General features: G+C 33.7%; 1 protein-coding gene across 5 annotated transcripts in view; it reads left to right on the plus strand.

The window, feature by feature from the left end:
- Nucleotides 1–19927, plus strand: part of HYCC2 (hyccin PI4KA lipid kinase complex subunit 2) — a 97011-nt gene that overhangs the window by 30587 nt on the left and 46497 nt on the right. For 4 of the 5 annotated variants that reach the window (XM_051983801.1, XM_051983799.1, XM_051983803.1 and 1 more), the window contains exons 3-5: nucleotides 4008–4107; nucleotides 17770–17848; nucleotides 18411–18512. In XM_051983801.1, the coding sequence (XP_051839761.1) occupies nucleotides 17798–17848; nucleotides 18411–18512 (153 nt within the window). In that variant the 5' untranslated portion in view covers nucleotides 4008–4107; nucleotides 17770–17797. Of the gene's footprint in view, nucleotides 1–4007; nucleotides 4108–17769; nucleotides 17849–18410; nucleotides 18513–19286; nucleotides 19342–19927 lie in introns of those variants that run through there. The other variant, XM_051983802.1, reaches the window with a different exon arrangement.

Genomic DNA, 19927 nt, shown 5'->3' on the forward strand with positions numbered 1-19927 from the left:
CATCTATCAGTTAATAGTGATTGTCTCATGTAATTGCAATAGTAAGAGATTCATCATATCAAATTTACAATTCATCTTGCTATCTAAGAAGATGGCCTTTAAGCTCAACTTTCCTAGTGTAAAAGCTAATCATTAGAAAGTGTTCCTACTTAAGAAAGTTTTAGATTATCTGTAAATTCATCCTTCATTGGGACCTATGTAACTCAAACAAGTTATTTCTCTGGGATAACAGTCTTAATCACAAGGTAGTTTTAAGAAGCCTAACAAACTTACAGTTTAAGAGGAATTCCAAGTAAAAAGACTCCTTCCTGTTTTCTTTTTTTGATTGACATCTGCTTTCTTTGTTCTCTTTTACCTCCCCACAATTCAGAGCTGAATACTCTCAGGTGTCTAGGCTTTTAAAGTGCAAACCTGATCCAGATAAGATTTGGCTTTTTTTTTTTTTTTAAGATACAAAACAAATCTCAGTTCTACAATTTTAGAAACCATTACCTTTTGATTGTTTTTGCCAGTCCATACAAATGTTTTTCTCTTTCCTCTGTGAATCAGAAAAAACTTGCAGCCTAGGCTGTTTACTGCCAGGTTTTAAGGCAGTCAAGCTCTTTTCTGTTTTCCCTAAAATTTCCAAACACTTAAATCTTCTGTTAACACAATCAGTGCAAAGAGATTACAATTTGCATAAAACTACTTTTACTATCATATCTCAAATAACAAATTTCACTGAACTGAGTGAGTATATTTTCATTCTCTCCCTCTGACCCCTTCATCCATGTGTCCCTGCTCTGGTTAGGGACTGGGGAAAGGAAGAAGAAAGAAGAAAGAAAAAGAGACCATTTTTACTCTATGCACTATATATACTCCTTGTGGAGGATTGAGCTGAATTTGCTTCCAAATTACACACACAGAAAAATCATTTATCTCAACATTGACATTGTATGTTGATAACATCTAAAAACCCATCTAAAGTTATTGAATATGAAGCAGTTAACTTCAATGAAGAAATTAAAACTTAAAGCATTTGTTTTATACTAAGCACTTTGGCAATCTTGAAATGACCAATTACCAGATTTCCCAGTCATTGTTTTCAAAAATTAGCTAACTTTATTTCTGTTGCCCCAAGTTTGGCCAGAGCTGGGATCCACAGGAAAAAGTCAGGCTTTTTTTTTCTTTCTAAGGTGGGAGTCAAGGATGTTAAGAAATCTTTCCCAGTGTTCTAATTGCAGCATAGAAAATTTTCTTCTCGCTGGCAGCATTTTAAATTTTTGTAGGTAACAAAATTTAGCTTACAGAACACACATGACACAGATACAGACAAAAATTAGACGGAAGAGGTCCATTCTTTACTCACACAAAACAGCACTTATTTCATCAAGTGCATTCTCTGGTGGTATTTTAAATTTTTGCTCTGAAGATTTGGTTTGGACTGCTCTTTCCCCTTTCCCTTCTGGGGAAAGCAGTTCTAATCTCATGGTTTGTTATCCTATAATACACAGAGTCAATCTCTTGACTTGTATCTTCAAGTCCAGAGGGGTCATCCCCATCCAGCAGTCATCCAGAGCACCCCTGCTCTGTGCCATTTATCAGGATTTCCTTCTAGCTTACTAGGCACCACCTCTTAACCTTGAATCACCAATTCTTGATGATCCCAAGGTCCCATTCAGCCTAAGGACAGCCCAAGCGCATAGGTAGTGGCTATTACCTCTGGATTATGCACTTAAAAGTTACCTGACTTGTCTCCTTGCTTCTTTGAAAACTTGTATTTCTGTTTGTATTTGAATGCTCTCTTCAGGCTCATGGAGAGGTAGGCTGAGAGTCCCATCTCAAGGATGGTTAGAGAAAACCCAACCTGGCATCCACCTTATATCAAAACCCCAGCCATTTCTAGGAAGTCATAGATCCCGGATGAGTCCCTGTAAACTGTGTGGACTGGGGCTAGACCCCCCTCATCCAAACTGACTACTCAGAAGCATCTTCAGATACAAATAGGAGAAAATTTATTTGGTCCTTGCAAGGAGAGGTCCAAGCAGCCCTACATAATGTTTGACACATGGCAGAAAACAGGGAGTGAATTGTATAGTAAAAAGACTTGGGTTCATTGGATAGATTGAAAATGATGTTACTATTGATCAGTGGTCAACAATGTTGTCTACTTCCTGTAGATCATGTGACTTCTTGAAGCTTAAACCTAGGGTTTGACCTTTTCTGCTTTACAACCCTCTGAGATATGGATTATGGGACTTCCTGAAACTTAGGCGCAAAGTCTGACCCATGCTGTCCCATAGACTTTTTGAGAAATCTTTTTCTGGTCCCATTCACCTTTTCTGCTTTTGACTACTGGGTAATGTGGTTTTCTTTTAAGTTCCAACTAAAATCGCATTTTCTACTGGAAACTCTTCCCATGCCTTTTCTTGGTTAAATGTTTCCTATTTATCTTGTATATATGTATTTGCATATTGTCTCATTAGATTGTAAATTCCTTGAGGGCTGGGACTGTCTTACCTCTTTTTGTATTCCCAGCTCCTAGCACTGTGCTTAGCATTTAATAGGTAATTATAAATGTCCATTGATTACTTTTTCCTTTTTTCCTTCTCATAAACAGCTGACTCATACATCCTTGTAGTTCCTAAACTGTCATTGCATTTTACTTGTGTTCTCTAATACACTTAACCTTGTATTGTAAGAATATGGCAATTGCAAGTGTCTCTTGATTTATCTAAGCTTTTTATCTCTCCCAGTATTGAGGGAAAAGACATCCAACTATAATGCCAGAGAAACTGAGGCAGGAGAGAGATTAGAGAGTTTTTAATATTTTATTAATGAGAGAGTAAGATTGACTGGACAGGACTCGCGTCTCAAATTATCCAGTCAGACAGAGATAAAGATATACTGGGACCAAGGAATCCATGTTGGTTCCAGGACTGGAGGAGACTGTCATCCCAAAGAATCCAGCGTCCAGCATACAGCCGCCAGCGCCAGCCTCCAGCAATAAATGGAGGAACCCCAACTTCTTAAATACCTTTTCTCTAAACAAAGGAAGGGGTAAGAAGTGAGGGAAAACTTCTATGAGGATAGGGAGGCCGTAAATCCTAGAAAACCCAGAGACAGGATGTTTGAAGTAAAGATATCAATGAGATATGTTGGAATATTTTAGAGGGATATTGTAAATCCTTGAGAACAGAAAAGAGTCAGGAGGTCTACTCTCTTGTTTATCTTGCTAATTTATAACCTTTGAACAAATAGTCCTCAGTCTTACTGGGTTAGAGGGGGATTTACAACTAAAGAGATTGAGACAGAACAGTTAAGGAAACTGAGACAAGGGAAACTGAGTCAGGACAAAGAGAACTGTGGTATAACACAACAAGATTAGGATTCCCCTTGGTTGGTGTTACGGGTTTGGCAAAAGAATTAGCAAACTCAGTTTATCTCCAAGTTAAGGGGCAAAGATTTATCATAATTGTGACATCGAGTGACACAAGCTAAATTTCTAAGGAAATTTAGCAAAAAAACAAAAATAAGAGGATATTATACTGTTTGACAGCAGGCTAACTCCAAAGGAATTTAGTAAAGAGGCAGAATCAAGGAGATAATTTTATAAGAAAGAGAAACAAAGATTAGGTTGATATGCTAACATGATGGTAAACATATATTAAATATAAAAATTACATAAATACTTAAAACATTTTATTTATCATTGTAATAATATGTTGTGTACAGATTATTTGGAAGATTAAAGAATCTGCACTAGAATTTTGACCCGAAATCAGTTGTCATATAAAAACTCGTGAAATCATAATACATTTCTAAAAAAAAAAATTATTATATCTTTTTTTTGATGTAATGAAATTTATGGCAATTTTAAACACACACTTAAATTGAATTGCTAATTAAAATTTTGAATTTGTTTTTGTTCTGCAAATTGAACCCTTTTTTTTTTTAAACTTTATAACTGTTATAACTTTCCTAAGAATGTTTCTTAGTTTTTACATATTTATTTATTTGTTTTACAGACTGGCTATTTTAAAAATTCAACAAATGTATTCCACACTTGAAATCTGCTGTTTTCTTCTACTACCACCTCCTTTAGAAATCTGACTTCTTAAACAAAAGGTAAAGTTATATAAGGTTAATGTTAAATAAAAATGCATATTTAAATATGTGTACTTATATACCTTACTCTGCTCATCTAAGACTGTTAAAATTTTTGTAATCTGAAGTTCCTTATTAAACAATTTTACTTGAGCTAACCCAAAAAATAGCATCGTAATCTAAACAGCAACAATCTTAAGCATGCTTTTTAACACATCCCTTTTAGTAGTTGCATTTCATTAAAAAAATTTTTTTTTGCCTAAACTTACATTTCAAGACAATATTCTCAATATTGAACAGTTATTTAATTTATACTGAACATAGTAATATTTGAGTGTTTACTTCTGGTACTATTATAAGCTATTTCTGATACTTTTGCAACTTGTAATAACAGCAAAAGATTTTAGTGCCTGTATTTCATTATTATGTCTTTTAAGTATAAATTTTATTTTGACTTATGTTGACAAACATAGATATTCCAATATTAAACAAGGATATTAAAAAGAAACGAAGAAAAATATTCCAGTAAAGTAAAATAACAATAAGATACCAGGAACAGTAAATATAAAATAAGAGTGGGAGAGCACATGAAAGTCTAGCTACTAAGTAGAACTCAACAGTTACCCAGTACAAAGGGAACACCCCTTGAGATTGGGAATGCCCTTACCTAGCAAGCTAAATCTAGAAAGAGACTCACACCCCAAAAAAGTTGGTTAGCTAAAAGGAGGAGAAGTGGGGTTGGGAAGAATAGTGGAGTTAGGGGAGGAGTAAGGAGAACTATTACACAATGCAAAGTGTCATGGCAAACTGACCCAAAGGAAGGCAGTTGTCATGGAATGGCCCATAAGTAGATTTTATAGAAAAAATTTAACCTCAGAGGCATGACTGGGAATTCTGACAGAGCATAGCAACATGAGACTGCTCAAGACCTCCCCAGAGGATGATACCTTTTAACTAAATTGATTGATCTCTATCAGTGTCTTTCCCCTACTTGTCTCAGGGATCAATTCTTTAGTTTTTCTCTGTCCAATACCTTTTTAAGACCTTATCAATAACTGTATAGTTAAAGTTACTGATTATATTCTTCATTTTTTGTTTTTTTATTCTACATCACTTGATATGAGTTGTTGAATATTCCCTTGAACTATTTTTAATCATTGCTATGGTACAATAATCCATTACATAATATATATTGATTTGCCCTGTATTAAATACTTTATTTCTATTTTTTTCTATTATAAATAGTGCTGCTAGTAATATTTTGTTTTTTTTCCAGTCAATAACTACTTTAGTAGGATAGTAAATTGTAATAGATCAGTAGATCGAGGGATATGCATATATTTGCATAGTGGGATGAACATAGGAATGTGACCTTGACCTATGCCCTAATCGTGCCTTAAGACTTTGCAATAACAAGTTGAACTATAGTTAAAAACTGCAGGCATTTGATTATCTTAGATAAACTTACATTCCCCTCCTGTCCCTGTCCCCTTTCCCCACCTTTTCATTATAATTTAAATACTTAATATTGTAAAAAGTGTGTTATTGACTAGTATTCTTTGTTTCTGAGGCAGATTTTCTTATCAAATTGGGAGTCCAGATTCCTAGCCAATGGGAAGAAGGGCCAGGAAAAGTAGAGGTGTTTCTGCTTTAGAGTCTATATAATCTTGTTTTTGTAGTTTATGCTTTCCACTCCTTTACTGGTGACACTTTGTCTGTTGGGAATTGCCCTTTCTCATGAGATCATAATAAATCCTTTTTTGCTTTTCTGCCTTAAGAGTCTCTGAATTTAATTTGGGTAGGGATCATAGCTGTCCCCACACAGTCTGGGGGGCTTGTTCCAGGATATTTCCTATTCATGAGGGGGTCTCTCCTGTATCAAATCTTTTGGCAGTCCCCCTCCAGAGAATTTCCTGTGGTCTTTGAATTCAGCTTGGAAACTTCTGTTCTAATGGGGTAAATTCCCAAAGAGAGACACTTGAAAAAAGTAAAAACGGAACTAAGTGGGCTAGTGAAAGTGTGTGCGTCAGAAACCATTAATAGAAAAAGACTGGATAGATCTCTAGAAGCAAAGCAAAGTTTATTATATGTTCTCGGGAGAATCAGGAATCCACCCAATCAAAGGGAGCAAACAATCAAAGGGAGGAAGCACTGTAGGGGACAGGGTCGATGTTTTTAATCCCTAACGCAAATTCCCCCTCCCACCACTGACCCCCATCCTTATTGGCTGAGGATCTTACATTCTAAACGTGGGAACTACCCAAGAAATTGAACTTGACCAATAAGTATATAATTGCCCATATTTGGCTGAAATAGGGAGGATAATAAGAAGGGGGCTTAAGTATGCCCTTAGGAGGATAACAGAGAGGAGACTTTATATCATTAGGAGGATGGCAGGGAGGAGACAGTTAAGTATGCCCTTGACTTAATGCTTAAAGTCCTTCAGGCCTACTCAAACTTTGAAATAGATGAAGCCTTACTCGATTTTCACAACTGTCTTGAAAGATCTTACCTTATCTCATTCAAAGGTAAAGTATTAATTCAGCTCAAGAGATAAGCCAGGAGGGAGAAGTTTGGAATCAGTCAGATAAATTGTGCACAATCCAAGTGGGCAAGAAACTGGTGAAGAGAGATGGAGAGACTTTAAGCGGTTTAGAGTCCATAAGAGTACTTTCTCTTTACAAGGACTGGTGAGCCTCTTGGTGACTGGAACTGGGATTGGGATTGGGAGACTTTAAGCAGTTAAGAGTTCATTAGAGTTCTTCCATTTTCCTTTGGTAAGATTAGGTAAGTCCTCCATCAGAGGACAAGATATTATAAAGCATGAAAAAGGAACTATCTAAGGTAGCTGCCTCTACAAATCTATCTAGTGTCTTGAAATATATCCCTTTAGAAAGCATTGGAATGAAGCACCAAAATTTACAGGGAAAGAGAAAAAGAAAATGATTAAATACTTTATTTTATCTTTTGGCCAAAGTACAGATCTCTCTCCCTCCTCCTGCTAGGTTTAAATTCAAAGGAGCCTTTAGAGTGAGTATGCAGCCTTGTGTTGCCAACTGTGGGACAATTTGTATGCTTTCCAGGCAGCCAGCTCCTATGGCTGTGGCTCCCTAGCAGGGACTAAGAACAGGAGCTTGATTAATTTAGAAAAGGGTGTGTGTGTGTGTGTGTGTGTGTGTGTGTACGCACGCGCACACAAGCTTACCATACGCCTGTGTTTTTGTCCTATGTTTCTCTCAGATGAGTTACAAAGGAAAAGATCTGGCCCTTTGGGTTTTAGAAGTACTTATTTTGTGCATAATTGGACTTATGCAAATACCTTTTAGCTAGAGAGAGGAAAAACTAGTTCTGACACAGGAAAAGTTTTTAACTGCCACATCAAAAAGAAAAAAAAAAACCCTGATGTTTCTGTAGACCTAGAACTGGCCAATTTGGGTCTGCTGAAATAATTGGTAGTTTATACAACTGCTAAAGCATTTTAACAGATTCTAGGCTTTTTGAGACTAATCATTAAGCTGCTTGGCACTCTCTCTCAATCAGCTAACTTGAGTTAGTCTATTGTATTTTTAGGTAGCCTTAAATTACATGACTAAAAAGCTAAAACCTTCTGAGGTCCTGAACCTGAAACTTACAGAAAAACTGTTATGCCACAGTTTTCTTTAACTGTCTTGACTCAGTTTCCCTCTCTCAGTTTCCTTAACTGTTCTGTCTCTGACCCAGTAAAACTAAGGATTATTCGCTCTGGGGTTGTAAATTAGCAAGATAAAAGAGTAGCTCTCCTGACTCTTTTAGGGATTTACAATATCCTTTAGAATATTCCAAGATCAACCCATGATATCTTTACTTCTTTGTCTCTGGAATTTTTAGGTTTTATGGCTTCCCCTCCCTGATAAAAAAACTTTCCCTCCCTTTCTCTTCTTTGTCTCCAAAAAGATATTTAAGAAGTTGGGGTTCCTTCATTCATTGCTGGAGAATGGCGTCTGGCAGCTGTATGCTGGACGCTGGATTCTTTGGGTCCTCCAGCCCTGGGACCAATATGGATTCCTTGGTCCCAGTATACTTATCTCTGTCTGACTGGATAATCTGAGATGAGAGTCCTGTCCAGTCAATCTTACTCTCCCATTAATAAAATATTAAAAACTCTCTAATCTCTCTCCTGCCTCAGTTTCTCCGGCATTACAAAACTAGAGGAAAAAAAATTGCCCTCTGGGATTTTCCATGCTTCAATCCCTTGGAGAAGCTTGTGGAATCTGTCCTAACTAGGCTGGTGTCCCTTATTGGTCTGGATTCTGGGGTTTGTACTGGTGCCTCAATAGCTTCCTGAATTTGAACACTGAGTTTTATTTTTTGGGTTTTTTTTTTTTTTTGTATGTGTTTGTAAATTTTTTATTCGTTTAAACTTAAATACAAAACAAGAAAAAGAAACAAAAATTCCATATATACAGCAAAACATAAGAGGATCCAGTATAAAACAATAAATTTCCTATTCCAGAAAACGTACATAATAAATATTATACATTGTTTTCAAAGCTGCATCGCTTTTGTTTGCTACCTTTGATGTTTTCTTTTCTTCTCTGCTATAAACTTTTTATATTTTTTCCTTCCCTCTCCCCAGCACTAAATTTTGTTATCTTGAATTATCTTTACTAGTTTTGTTGAGGGGTGAGAAATGTCCTAACAGTGATAGGGTCCTCAGGTCGTGTTGCAGTTTTTTCTGAAAGAATTCACTGTCAAGATTTCCAGATGAGGTTTTTGGCAAAAAATGGGTTTATTACACTGAGAAACAACTTCCCTTAGTGAGCTATTCCTGAGGTTCAGATTTCACAACCTTGATTATATTTAGGTTTCTATGGCCTGGGGGTAGGGAGCATTCTCCTAAATAAATTGTGAGACTAATCAATAAAGGGTAGTAATCATGCCCCAGGTGAAATCTCCAATTGAATTGAAGGTGGAATTATTATGGGAGTTTCCCCTAGTAATAAGAGGGTGAGGTTACTGCAAAAGGGCCTGAAGGGTTGAGTTTTGGGGTTTTTCCAACCCAGGTCCACCCCCATCCCTCCAAAAAAAGATCAGGGGGATATAGTTCCTATTGCATCCATTTGACGTTGGTCAGCTAAAGTCTGGTTTGTTTTAATTTGCATTTTCTGATTATTAATTTTTATGTGAAAATTGATATTTTGTGTTTCAAATATTGTCTGTTCATATCCTTTTACCGTTTAGTTATGGAATGACTATTACTCTGATAAAATTTTCTCTTAATTTTTAGATGTCATTCCTTTATCAAAAACAAGTGATGGAAAAATTTTTCTCCTAGTTTGTATCTTTACTTACTTTTTTTAGATGTACTGCTTTGTCTTGGTAGAAACTTTTTCCTTTTCTAATGTCATATTTATGTTTTTAATGTCAAAATTTTTCTCTAAATCACAGTTTATAAAGAAGTTTGGGAAAATTATAAAGATTTAAAATAAAATTTAATATAGTTATGCTGTTGTTCCATTTGGCTAGTTCTTGTTATAGTTCTCATTTGTACTAACACTCTATGAAAAGTGTTGTAGTAACCTTGTATATTATCTAGGATAAAGTTTAGTCCAAATATATTTCCTGACCATGCCCAGTTACTTGTGAATTTATTGTTCCTTGAAAGAAGTGTAGGTCAGCTACCTACAGCTTAAAGCCAAATCTTTGAAATCAGTTTTATTATAGCCGGGAGCTGAAAATGGTTTAAACACTTTTAAATATGCTAAGATGTTATTTAACAATGGGGGGAAACATTCTTATCTCATGGGGTGCCCTTTGGTGTAGTAGAGGAGAAGATGAGTTCGATTTAGAGTCAAAAAAGACTTGGTTCTAATTTTACTTCAGACATTCATTAACTGTACTTTTATATCTCCTGCCCTCATTCCTTATCTGTAAAATAGGAATGGTGCCTGCAATACACAAAATTGTCATGAGGCTCAAGTTAGGTAACACATGTAAAGCAGTTAAGTGATACATATTTTTTTTTTTATTCATGTTTAGATAAGGATACCACTCCTCTAGGTTTTGACTTTGATATTACATAACTCTGAGCATGTCAGTAACCTTTCTCTGCCCCCATTTAAGAATAATACTTCATTACTTGAAATAACAATCTAACAATACTTTGTAGAGTTGTGGAGAAAGAATTTTGTCAACCTTAAAACAATATACAAATGTGAGGTGCTATTTTTTTTTTTAAAGCAGCAGAAGGTACATAATATTGAGTTGGTTTATTTAATTGGGACCTAAAAAGCTCCAGGTGAGGAAACTCTCTCTATTGCAGATGAGCATCAATTTGCATTTTACTTTGATGCTGATTTTGAACAACCTTAACTATCATTTCCACTCCTTATTCAGTATATAATAATATTTTGTTAATATCATCCATCTGAATAATCAAGCAAATATTTAGCATAGATTATGTTAAGGTTCTTTTTCAAAAATGCTTTTATTTTATTAAATATTTCCTAATTACATAAAATAAAATTTAACATCAGTTTTTAAAAATTTTGAGTTCTAAGTTTTTTTTGCTTCTCACTCCCCCTCTTTGAGAAAGCAAGTAATTTGATATTGATTATGTGAGATCATGTAAAACACATTTCATATTGGCCAGTTTTTGTTCTTATAATTTATACTAATGATGAGATTAAATTCAGGGAACCAAAATGATGAGATTAGGGTTCCTGGTGGTCAGGGAGTTAAATGATGGGGTTAACGGCAAATTTGGGGTTCAGGGAACCAAATGAAGAGGTTTGGCTCCCCTAAATCGCCTTTTGGATTCTGCACAAGGTAGGGAGTTGTGGGACCCCCGTTTTGGCGGGGCAGAGGTCCTTCGTAAAGAAATTTACAAACCTGAAAAGCTAGACTGATAAAAAGAAGTTTATTATTGGCATTGGGAAGTCAGCCTTGGCTATGCATGAATAGAAAGATTGAATTCCTTAATGGCAAGTTCTGATAGAGAAGTAAAATTTCTAGTAGAGAGATCCTGACAGAGATATAAAATCTCATTAGGGAAATAGGTGAGAATAAAGAGAGGATAGTTCTGAAAGAGAATATCATCCAGTGGGCAGAGATTTGTTCCTATGCCAGGAAGAGAGAGCCTTTCCTTGGCATGGCATATTAGGTCCTCTGCAAGGACTGAGCCCCAAGTTGGCTCTTTTTATCTACAAGCTGGGGGCAGTTCTGGATTGGGCTGGGTACAGCTTGAGCTGAATTGAATAGAAAATCTTAGAAATGAATGGGTGTCTCTTCAATTCAACAGGATTGGAATTCTCCAGCTCAGGACTCAACCAGCCCCACCTAGATAACAGAATGAAGCTGTTTGTCCTTGGGCGGGTTCCCCTATAGAGAGGCAGGATTCAAGGAGACTTTCTCCTTGAAGGAGTTTTAGAGAGTTTCAGGGCTCCCTTGTTACTAACACTCTCTGAAAATTGTTGTAATAACCTTGTATATTATCTAGGATAAAGTTTAGCCCAAATATATTTTCTGACTATGCCCAGTTACTGGTGAATTTATTGTTCCTTGAAAGATGCCATACTTTTAGTCCTTGTGAAAGAATTGTGCTTCTTGGCTAGAGATTAGTTATTGAGACATTCTGGTGGAATGTGCTGTCCTTGTACTGCCATGTAGGCATACCTTATTTTATTGTACTTTGCACAATCTGTGCTTTGCAGATACTGAATTTTTTTTTAAATGTGTTATGGTGATCTTTGATATATAACTATTGTAATTGTTTGGAAGCATCACAAACTACACCCTAGAAGAGAATGAATTTATTAATAAATGTTATGTGTGTTCTGACTTGTCTACCAACTGGGTATTTCCTGATCTCTCTCCTTATCTTCAGGCTTCTCTGTTCCCTCAGACACAAGAATATTGAAAAATATTACATGCACTTAGTTAATAAAGCTGCAGCAAGGTTTGAGAATATCGAGTAATTTTTTTTTACTTATTAGTATTTTTTCTCAATTATATGTAAAGATAATTTTCAACATTTATCTTTGTAAGATTTTGAGCTTTAAATTTTTCTATCCATTGTTCCTCCCTCCAAAAAGACAGCAAGCAATCTGATATATGTTATATATGTACAATCATGTCAATTATTTCTGCATTAATCTGCATTAATATTTCCGCATTAATCATGTTGTCAAAGAAGACTTAGAACAAAAGAGAAAAACCACAAGAAAGAAGGAAAAACAACAAAAAAACTTAAAATAATATGCTTCAATCCTCATTCAGATTCCATAGTCAACAGTTTCCATCACAACATTTAGCATCCCTTGGAATTATCGTGGATTATTGCATTGCATTTTGTTGTTACTTTGTATAATATTCTCTTATGTCTGCTCACTTCACTCAGGGTAAGTTCACGTAAGTCTTTTCAGGTTTTTGTGAAATATGTATGTTCATCATTTCTTATAACACAGTGGTATTCCATTACATTCATATACCAAAACTTGTTCAGTAATTCCCCAATTCATGGACAATTCTTTACCACAATAAAAAGAGCTACTTGAATTACCCCAATTCATGGACAATTCTTTACCACAACAAAAAGAGCTACTTGAATTACTTTTGTATATATGTGTCCTTTTCCTTTTTTTATGATCTCTTTAGATCTCACTAGTGTTATTTCTGTATTAAAGGGTATGCATAGTTTATAGCCCTTTGGGCATAGTTCCAAATTGCTCTCCAGAATAGTTGGATCAGTTCTCAACTCTACCGATAATGCATTAGTATTCTAACTTTTTCACATGTTCTTCAATATTTATAATTATTTTTTTTTTCTACGTTAGCCAATCTGATGATAGGTGTGAGGTGCTCCTCCAGAGTTGTTTTCATTCATATTTCTCCATTCATCTTCTTCTTCTTCTTTTTTTTTTTTGCTTAGGCAATTGGGGTTAAGTGACTTGCCCAGAGTCACACAACCAGGAAATGTTAAGTGTCTAAGGTCCCATTTGAACTTAGGTCCTCCTGACTTCAGAAGACTCTATCCACTGAGCCACCTAGCTGCCCTTTAGTCTCTTGATTCTCTCTCTCTCTCTCACTCTCACTCTCGCTCTCTTTTAATTTGCATTTCTCTAATCAAAAGTGATTTAAGGCACTTCTTCATATATCTATAGATAGTTTTAATTTCTTCATCTGAAAACTGCCTTGTTCATATTCTTTGACCATTTATCAGTTGGGTAATGACTTCTATTATAAATTTGCTTTAATTCTCTGTTTTAGAAATGAGGAACATTTGACTTTATCAGGAATGTTGACTTTAAAATTTGTTTCCCAGCTTTCTGCTTTCCTTCTAATCTCGGTTGCATTGGTTTTGTTTGTATAATCTCATTTTAATTTAAGTAAAATGATCTATTTTGCATTTTGTAATATTCTCTATTTCTTATTTAGTTATAAATTCTTCTGTTCCTTATAGATCTGACAATTAAGCTATTTCTTGCTTTTCTAGTTTGCTAATGGTATCACCATTTATGCTTAATCATATACTCACTTTGACTTAATTTTAGTATGCAGTGAGATGTTGGTCCATGCCTTGTTTCTCCTATATTGTTTTCCAGTTGTCTCAGCATTTTTTAATCACATAATGAATTACCACAGAAATTGGAATCTTTTGGTTTATCAAATAGTAGATTACTGTAGTCATTTACTACTGTGACTTGTATTCCTAACTTTTCCACTGATCCACCACTCTGTTTCTTAATCGGTACCAAATAGTTTAGATGATTACTGTTTTATAGTATAATTTTAGATTTGATACAATGGGACCACCTTCCCTTGTGAGTTTCTTTTCATGAATTCCCATAATGTTCTTTTTATTCTTCCAGATGAATTTTGTTATGTTTTCTATCTCTGTAAAATAATTTTTTGTTAGTTTTCTTGGTATGAAACTAGATAAATTTAGGTAGAATTGTAATTTTTTTTTTATATTAGCTCTGCTTAACCTGCTAGCAATTGACATTTCCCCATTTGTTTATATCTGACTTTATTTGTATGAAAAGTGTTTTGTAATTGTGTTCATATAGTTCCTGGATTTTTCTTGGCAGATAGACTCACAGGTATCTTTTGATTATCTAAAGTTATTTTAAATGAAATATAAAGGTCATGCTGCTGAGCTTTGTTGGTAATATATAGAAATGCTGATGATTTTTGTGGGTTTATTTTATAACTTGTAACTTTGCCAAAGTTAATTGTTTCAAAGTAGTTTTTAAAATTATTATCTAAGTATACTATCATATCATTTGCAAAGAATGATAGTTTTGTTTCCTTATTGCCTGTATTAATTTCTTCAATTTCTTTTTCTTTTCTTTTGTGCTAAAGTTAACATTTTTAGTACAATACTGAATAATAGTGGTGATAATGGGTAATGCTTGTTTTATCCCTGATCTTATTGGGAAGGTTAGTTTATCCCCATATATATGATGTTTGCTGATAGTTTTAGAGCTTATCATTTTAAGAAAAACAATACTTATTATTAAGCTTTCTAGTATTTTTAATAGGAATGGATAGTGTGTTTTGTCAAAAAGCTTTTTCTACATTTGTTGAAATAATCTAAAGTTTTCTTATTGACTTGGTACATTATGCTCATTGTTTTATTTTTCCCCTGTTTGTAATAATAGATTGTTATTTTTCAAAATACATGCAAAGATAGTTTTCAACATTCACCCTTGAAAAACCTTGTGTTCCAAATTTTTCTCTTTCCCTCCTCATCTCTCCCCTTCTAGATAGCAGCTAATTCAATATAGGTTGAACATCTGCCATTCTTCTAAAGATATTTCCACATTATCATGCTCATAGTTTTCTGACATTGAACTAACCTTGCATTCCTGTTATAAATCCCATCTGGTCATTGTATATTATACTGGTGATAAATTGCTATAATCTTTTAGTTAATATTTTATTTAAAACTTTTACTTCAATATTCATTAGGAAATTTGGTCTATAATTTTCTTTCTCTATTTTAACCTTTCCTGTTTAGACATCAGTACCATATTTGTGTCATAAAAGGAATTTTGTGGGGCTCCATTGCCATTTTCGCAGATGGTTTATATAGTATTGGAATTAAGTGTTCTTTAAATGTTTGGTAGATTTCACTTATAAATCCATCTGGCCTGGGAACAGGAGCTAGCTCATTGATGGCTTGTTCAGTTTCTTTTTCTAAAATGGGATAATTTAAGTGTTTTATTTCCTCTTCTCTTAATCTGGGCAATTTACATATTTTAAAAATACTCATCCATTTCATTTAGATTGTCAGATTTATTGGCATACAATTGGGCAAAATAACTCCTGATTATTGCTTTAATTTCTCCCTCATTGATTGTTGAATTCACCATTTTCATTTTTTTCCCCCGGGGGCATTTGGAGTTAAGTAACTTGGGCAGGTTCACACAGTTAGAAAGTCTTAAGTGTCTGAGGCCAGATTTGAACTCCTGACTTCAGGGTTGGTGTTCTATCCACTGTACCATCTCACTGCCCCCCACCCTTTTCATTTTTGGTACTGATAATTTGGTTTTCTTTTTTCTAATTAACAAAAGGTTTATTTTATTTATTTTCCATAAAATCTGCTATAGATATTATTTAATAGTTCAATAATTGTCTCACTTTCCATTTTATTAAAGTCTCCTTTAATTTTCAGAATTTCTCTTTGAACTTAATTGAGGATTTTAAATTTGTTCTTTTTCTTTTTTTGTTGTTGTTGCATACTTAGATTTGTTGGTCTCTTTTTCAGTTATATTCATATAAGCATTTAGGACATTCAAAATTATCCCTAAGAACTGCTTTGCCTGCATCTCATAAATTTTGGTATTTTTCCTCGTAGCTGTCATTCTCTTGGATAAAATTATTGATTGTTTCTTATTTGTTGTTTGACTCACTCATTCTTTAGCATTAGATTATTTGGTTTTAAGTTACTTTTTAGTTTCTCTTTCCATGGCCCTTTATTACATGTAACTTTTATTGCATCATGATCCGAAAAGGATGGATTTTATATTTTTGCCTTTCTGTATTAGACTGTTAAGATTTTTATGCTCTAACACATGATCAGTTTTTGAATACTGCTAGAAAAATGTATATTCCTTTCTATTCCTATTCAATTTTCTCCAGAAATCTGTTGTATTTAACTCTTCTAAAATTTTATTTATCTCCTTAACTTTTTTCTTGTTTATTTTGTAGTTAGATTTATTTTCTAAGAGGGGGAGGTTGAGGACCCCCAGCAGTAATAGTTTTGCCGTCTTCTTCTTCCTGTAACTCACTTGTTAAAATCTCTTTGATTTATATTTGCATTATGGGGTATTTACTTCATTATTTGTGTTCTGAATTAATCATAAAAGAATGTGTTCAATTTGGGAGAAAATTAGGACAATATGTTTTTAAGCCCAAAATCTTTTTTTAAAGTGACTTATATTTTAGATTGAACATTGAGCATGTGTGTCTGTGTGTACACATGCATATGCACATATGTAAGCACAAAAAAACTTGTTCAATATTAATAATCTTTGTAATATATTTAAAAATATAATTTCTGCTTTGTTCCATGATATTTAATTTGTTCCACTTGGTTTTTCTTCATATTATATTTGGTAAGAACATGAGTCAAGGATTATTTGATTTACATAGTGCTACTGTTTTTACCTTGATACAGTGAGCTTTCCCTGATATTCTAAGACACAGTAACTAAGAATAACCTGAAAGCCTTAATTGATAAGATTTTGAAAGCACCATTAAAATATATAGCTTATTCCTGAAAGTAGTATTTATTGAATTTTTCAGTAGAAACCTTCATATTTATAAGAACAATTCTTTTTTAAAAAATTTATTATACTATTTATTTTTCCAAATGCATGCAAAGATAGCTTTCAATATTTATCTTTGCAAAACCTTGTGTGTAATATCTAGGCTAGCTTTCTCAAGGGTCTCTGGACGGGCCTTAGTCTTAGCAGGAGAGTCACCACAAAGATAGTCAGGGATAGAATCTGGAGTTTGGAGTCTGAGCTCAAGCTCACACACCCATTGGAGTCTGTTTATTTCAAGTCCTCTCAGCCCTTAAATTATATCACTACAGCACACTTAGCATGTGCCAACTACCATTATATTACCATATCACACTAAGTACTAAGTTTGTGAACTAGAGAACCATTATCTCATCAGTCACACTGAGTAAATACCCTGCTGTAACTATCTTTGCTTCATGTATAGTTTTCTCAAGAGTTCCGGGCCCTCTACACTTGGCGGTCCAAATTTTTCTCTCTTTTTTTCTGCCCTGCTTCCTCAAACAAACAACAACAACAAAAAAAAAGGTGAAAATACTCTGCCCTGATTCAGTCTCCCAAAGCTTTTCTCTCTGGATAAGGATGGCACTTTTCCATCACAAGTCTATTGGAATGACCTGATTGAAAAGAGCCGAATCCATCACAGTTGATCATCATGTAATCTTGTTATTGTGTACGGATTTTTTCTTGGTTCTACTTGCTTAACTCAATATCATTTCATATAAGTCTTTCCAAGCTTTTTGGAAATCAGTCTGCTAATAAGTCTTTCATATGTTTACCACAGATATTGGATTAATTATTTTTCCTTTTTAATTTAAGGCTTAAAATGTTGGGATTTAGTGGCTTGTGAAAATTTTGTATTTCATTTCAATTATAAGACTTTTCTTTCCTACAGATAAAAGAGGAGTCAACGGTATAAGAAGATGTTGGGATCTGAACGTGGTGTAGTGGAAGAATGGCTTTCAGAATTCAAGGTAAATTGGGATAAATGATTGGAGAGAGGTGTTATTGAGAGTGTATGTCATTAATATTCAGACTAAAAGTAATTCAAGCATTCAACTTTATTTTTAAGTTACCAATTTTAAAAGGGCAGATTAAATACTCAATGTGTTATGTAGATAACTTTACAAGAAAATTTACAGTTACAAAAGTACTTAACAAAAACAATTGGGAATTATTGGCACTAAATAAGTAAAATGTTTCTAAAAGTTAAAATTAAAGAATTAAAAATCACTTATTGATTTTCTTTGAATCTGGGTCAATTTATAGATTCTCATGATTACATTCATATGTGATTTGTGAATTCTGATTTTTTTGATTGAAAATATATTTTGTTCATGTCACAGATTTTCAGATACTGCAACTTGAAATTTTTCACTCACCCTCCAAAGTTAGTTTAATTAATGTTAACTGTTTTCATTTTTGAATGATAAAGCCTTCATTATTTTTCCTGCAGTAGCTAATATGTATAGAAACTTTTGGCTTTCCAAATATTAATACATTCATCTTTCTCTTTCCTTTTTAATCTTCTTTTAGGCATTACCTGAAACTCAAATCACCAACTATGCAGCAACTCTGCACAGGAAAAAAACACTGGTACCTGCTCTCTATAAAGTCATTCAAGACTCAAATAATGAGGTAGGAGAGTTCATAAAAAATACAGTTTTGATATGTGACAGTGCATGTGTTAATATATGCATAAGTGTTTAAATTTTGAAGGTTTTATTTCTTTTTTTATTGTACTATTATTACTATTTTTACTTTGGGGAATGAAAATCTTTCTTTCTCTTTTTTTTCTCATTCTTATAATTGCTTTTTTCTCCCTGTGCAAGTAAACTAAAGTTTCTGGAATACATTTAAAATCAGAAAAAAGGTGTGTCCATTTGTGTTTTAATCTCTCCATTTTAGTACCCGTTTTCACTGTAGACTATTTAGACTTGAGAAATGAAAATGTTTCATTTTCTATAAGCCTAGATCAACATATTCATTAAAACTTATATAATCATTCTTTAATATTCATTGACTTATAATGACATATAACTACAGTTTATTCAAATTAATCAGTAAAATTAAATTAGTGGTTTTCTTTTAACAAAGATTACAATGCCCAAGTGGTAAAATATTAAAGTAAAAAAAAGGAAACATTTCAATTCTAATCACTCAAGACCATAAAATTAGAGTAATATTTTCTTAATACTCAGAATTTTAGAGTATAAAGTAAGGGAAAGGGAAAGATTTCTTAAATTTCATTATAATCTCCTGGAAATATACTCACATCACTTTTCTACTGAATGTTAAACTAATATAATGTGACACAAGTTGTCGGGAAAATTTTGATCACCGCTGGTTTCTTGTGTGCTTTAAAATGAAAATAAAAGGAACACACAGGAAAGTAGCTTCTTATTTTCCCAGATACAGCCTCCTCGATGTCTCTGCTGTTTACTGGAGTGAGTTTGAAGAATTTCAGGTAATCTTCTCTTAACAAGCAGCTTGACTTAAAAGTGCTTCTTTGTTTTCCCTATATCACTAAAAATTTGCTTACTGACCTGTTGCTACCTTCAGTCTTTTCGTTCCCTCTCTTCCAATCCTCACCTAATCTTGGTATGACTTAGAATTGGTCTTGTGCTTCTTATAAGTGGTAGCAGCAATTACATTTATACTTAATGGTCCCTTTTTTTTTTTTTTTTTTTTTTTTTTTTGCAATATATTTCTAGTGTTTCCAAAATTTACCCAACTGTAATTAGAGCATATATACTTGCCTAAGTCACAGTTTTCAGAATCCCAGACTCAAAAGTTCTATTTCCATCATCCCTTGTTGTTTTGTGCTGTTTTAATGTTTAAAGTTTACTTAGTATTAAAAATTAATTTATGTCTTTCCCTCTTTTTATGGTGTATTCTTTTCATGGGCAGTCATTCCTGTGAAAATTTGTAATTTCCTCAAAATTACCGTTATGCCATGTATATGCTAGATGGATAAACCAAGTGGATGAAAAACCAGTCTCCAAATGTTTGCATTAGGAGTTAAATTGTTTAAAGGTAGCTTAAAAAAACCT

The sequence above is a fragment of the Antechinus flavipes genome, chromosome 3, assembly GCF_016432865.1.
Source record: "Antechinus flavipes isolate AdamAnt ecotype Samford, QLD, Australia chromosome 3, AdamAnt_v2, whole genome shotgun sequence".
Classification (NCBI taxonomy): domain Eukaryota; kingdom Metazoa; phylum Chordata; class Mammalia; order Dasyuromorphia; family Dasyuridae; genus Antechinus; species Antechinus flavipes.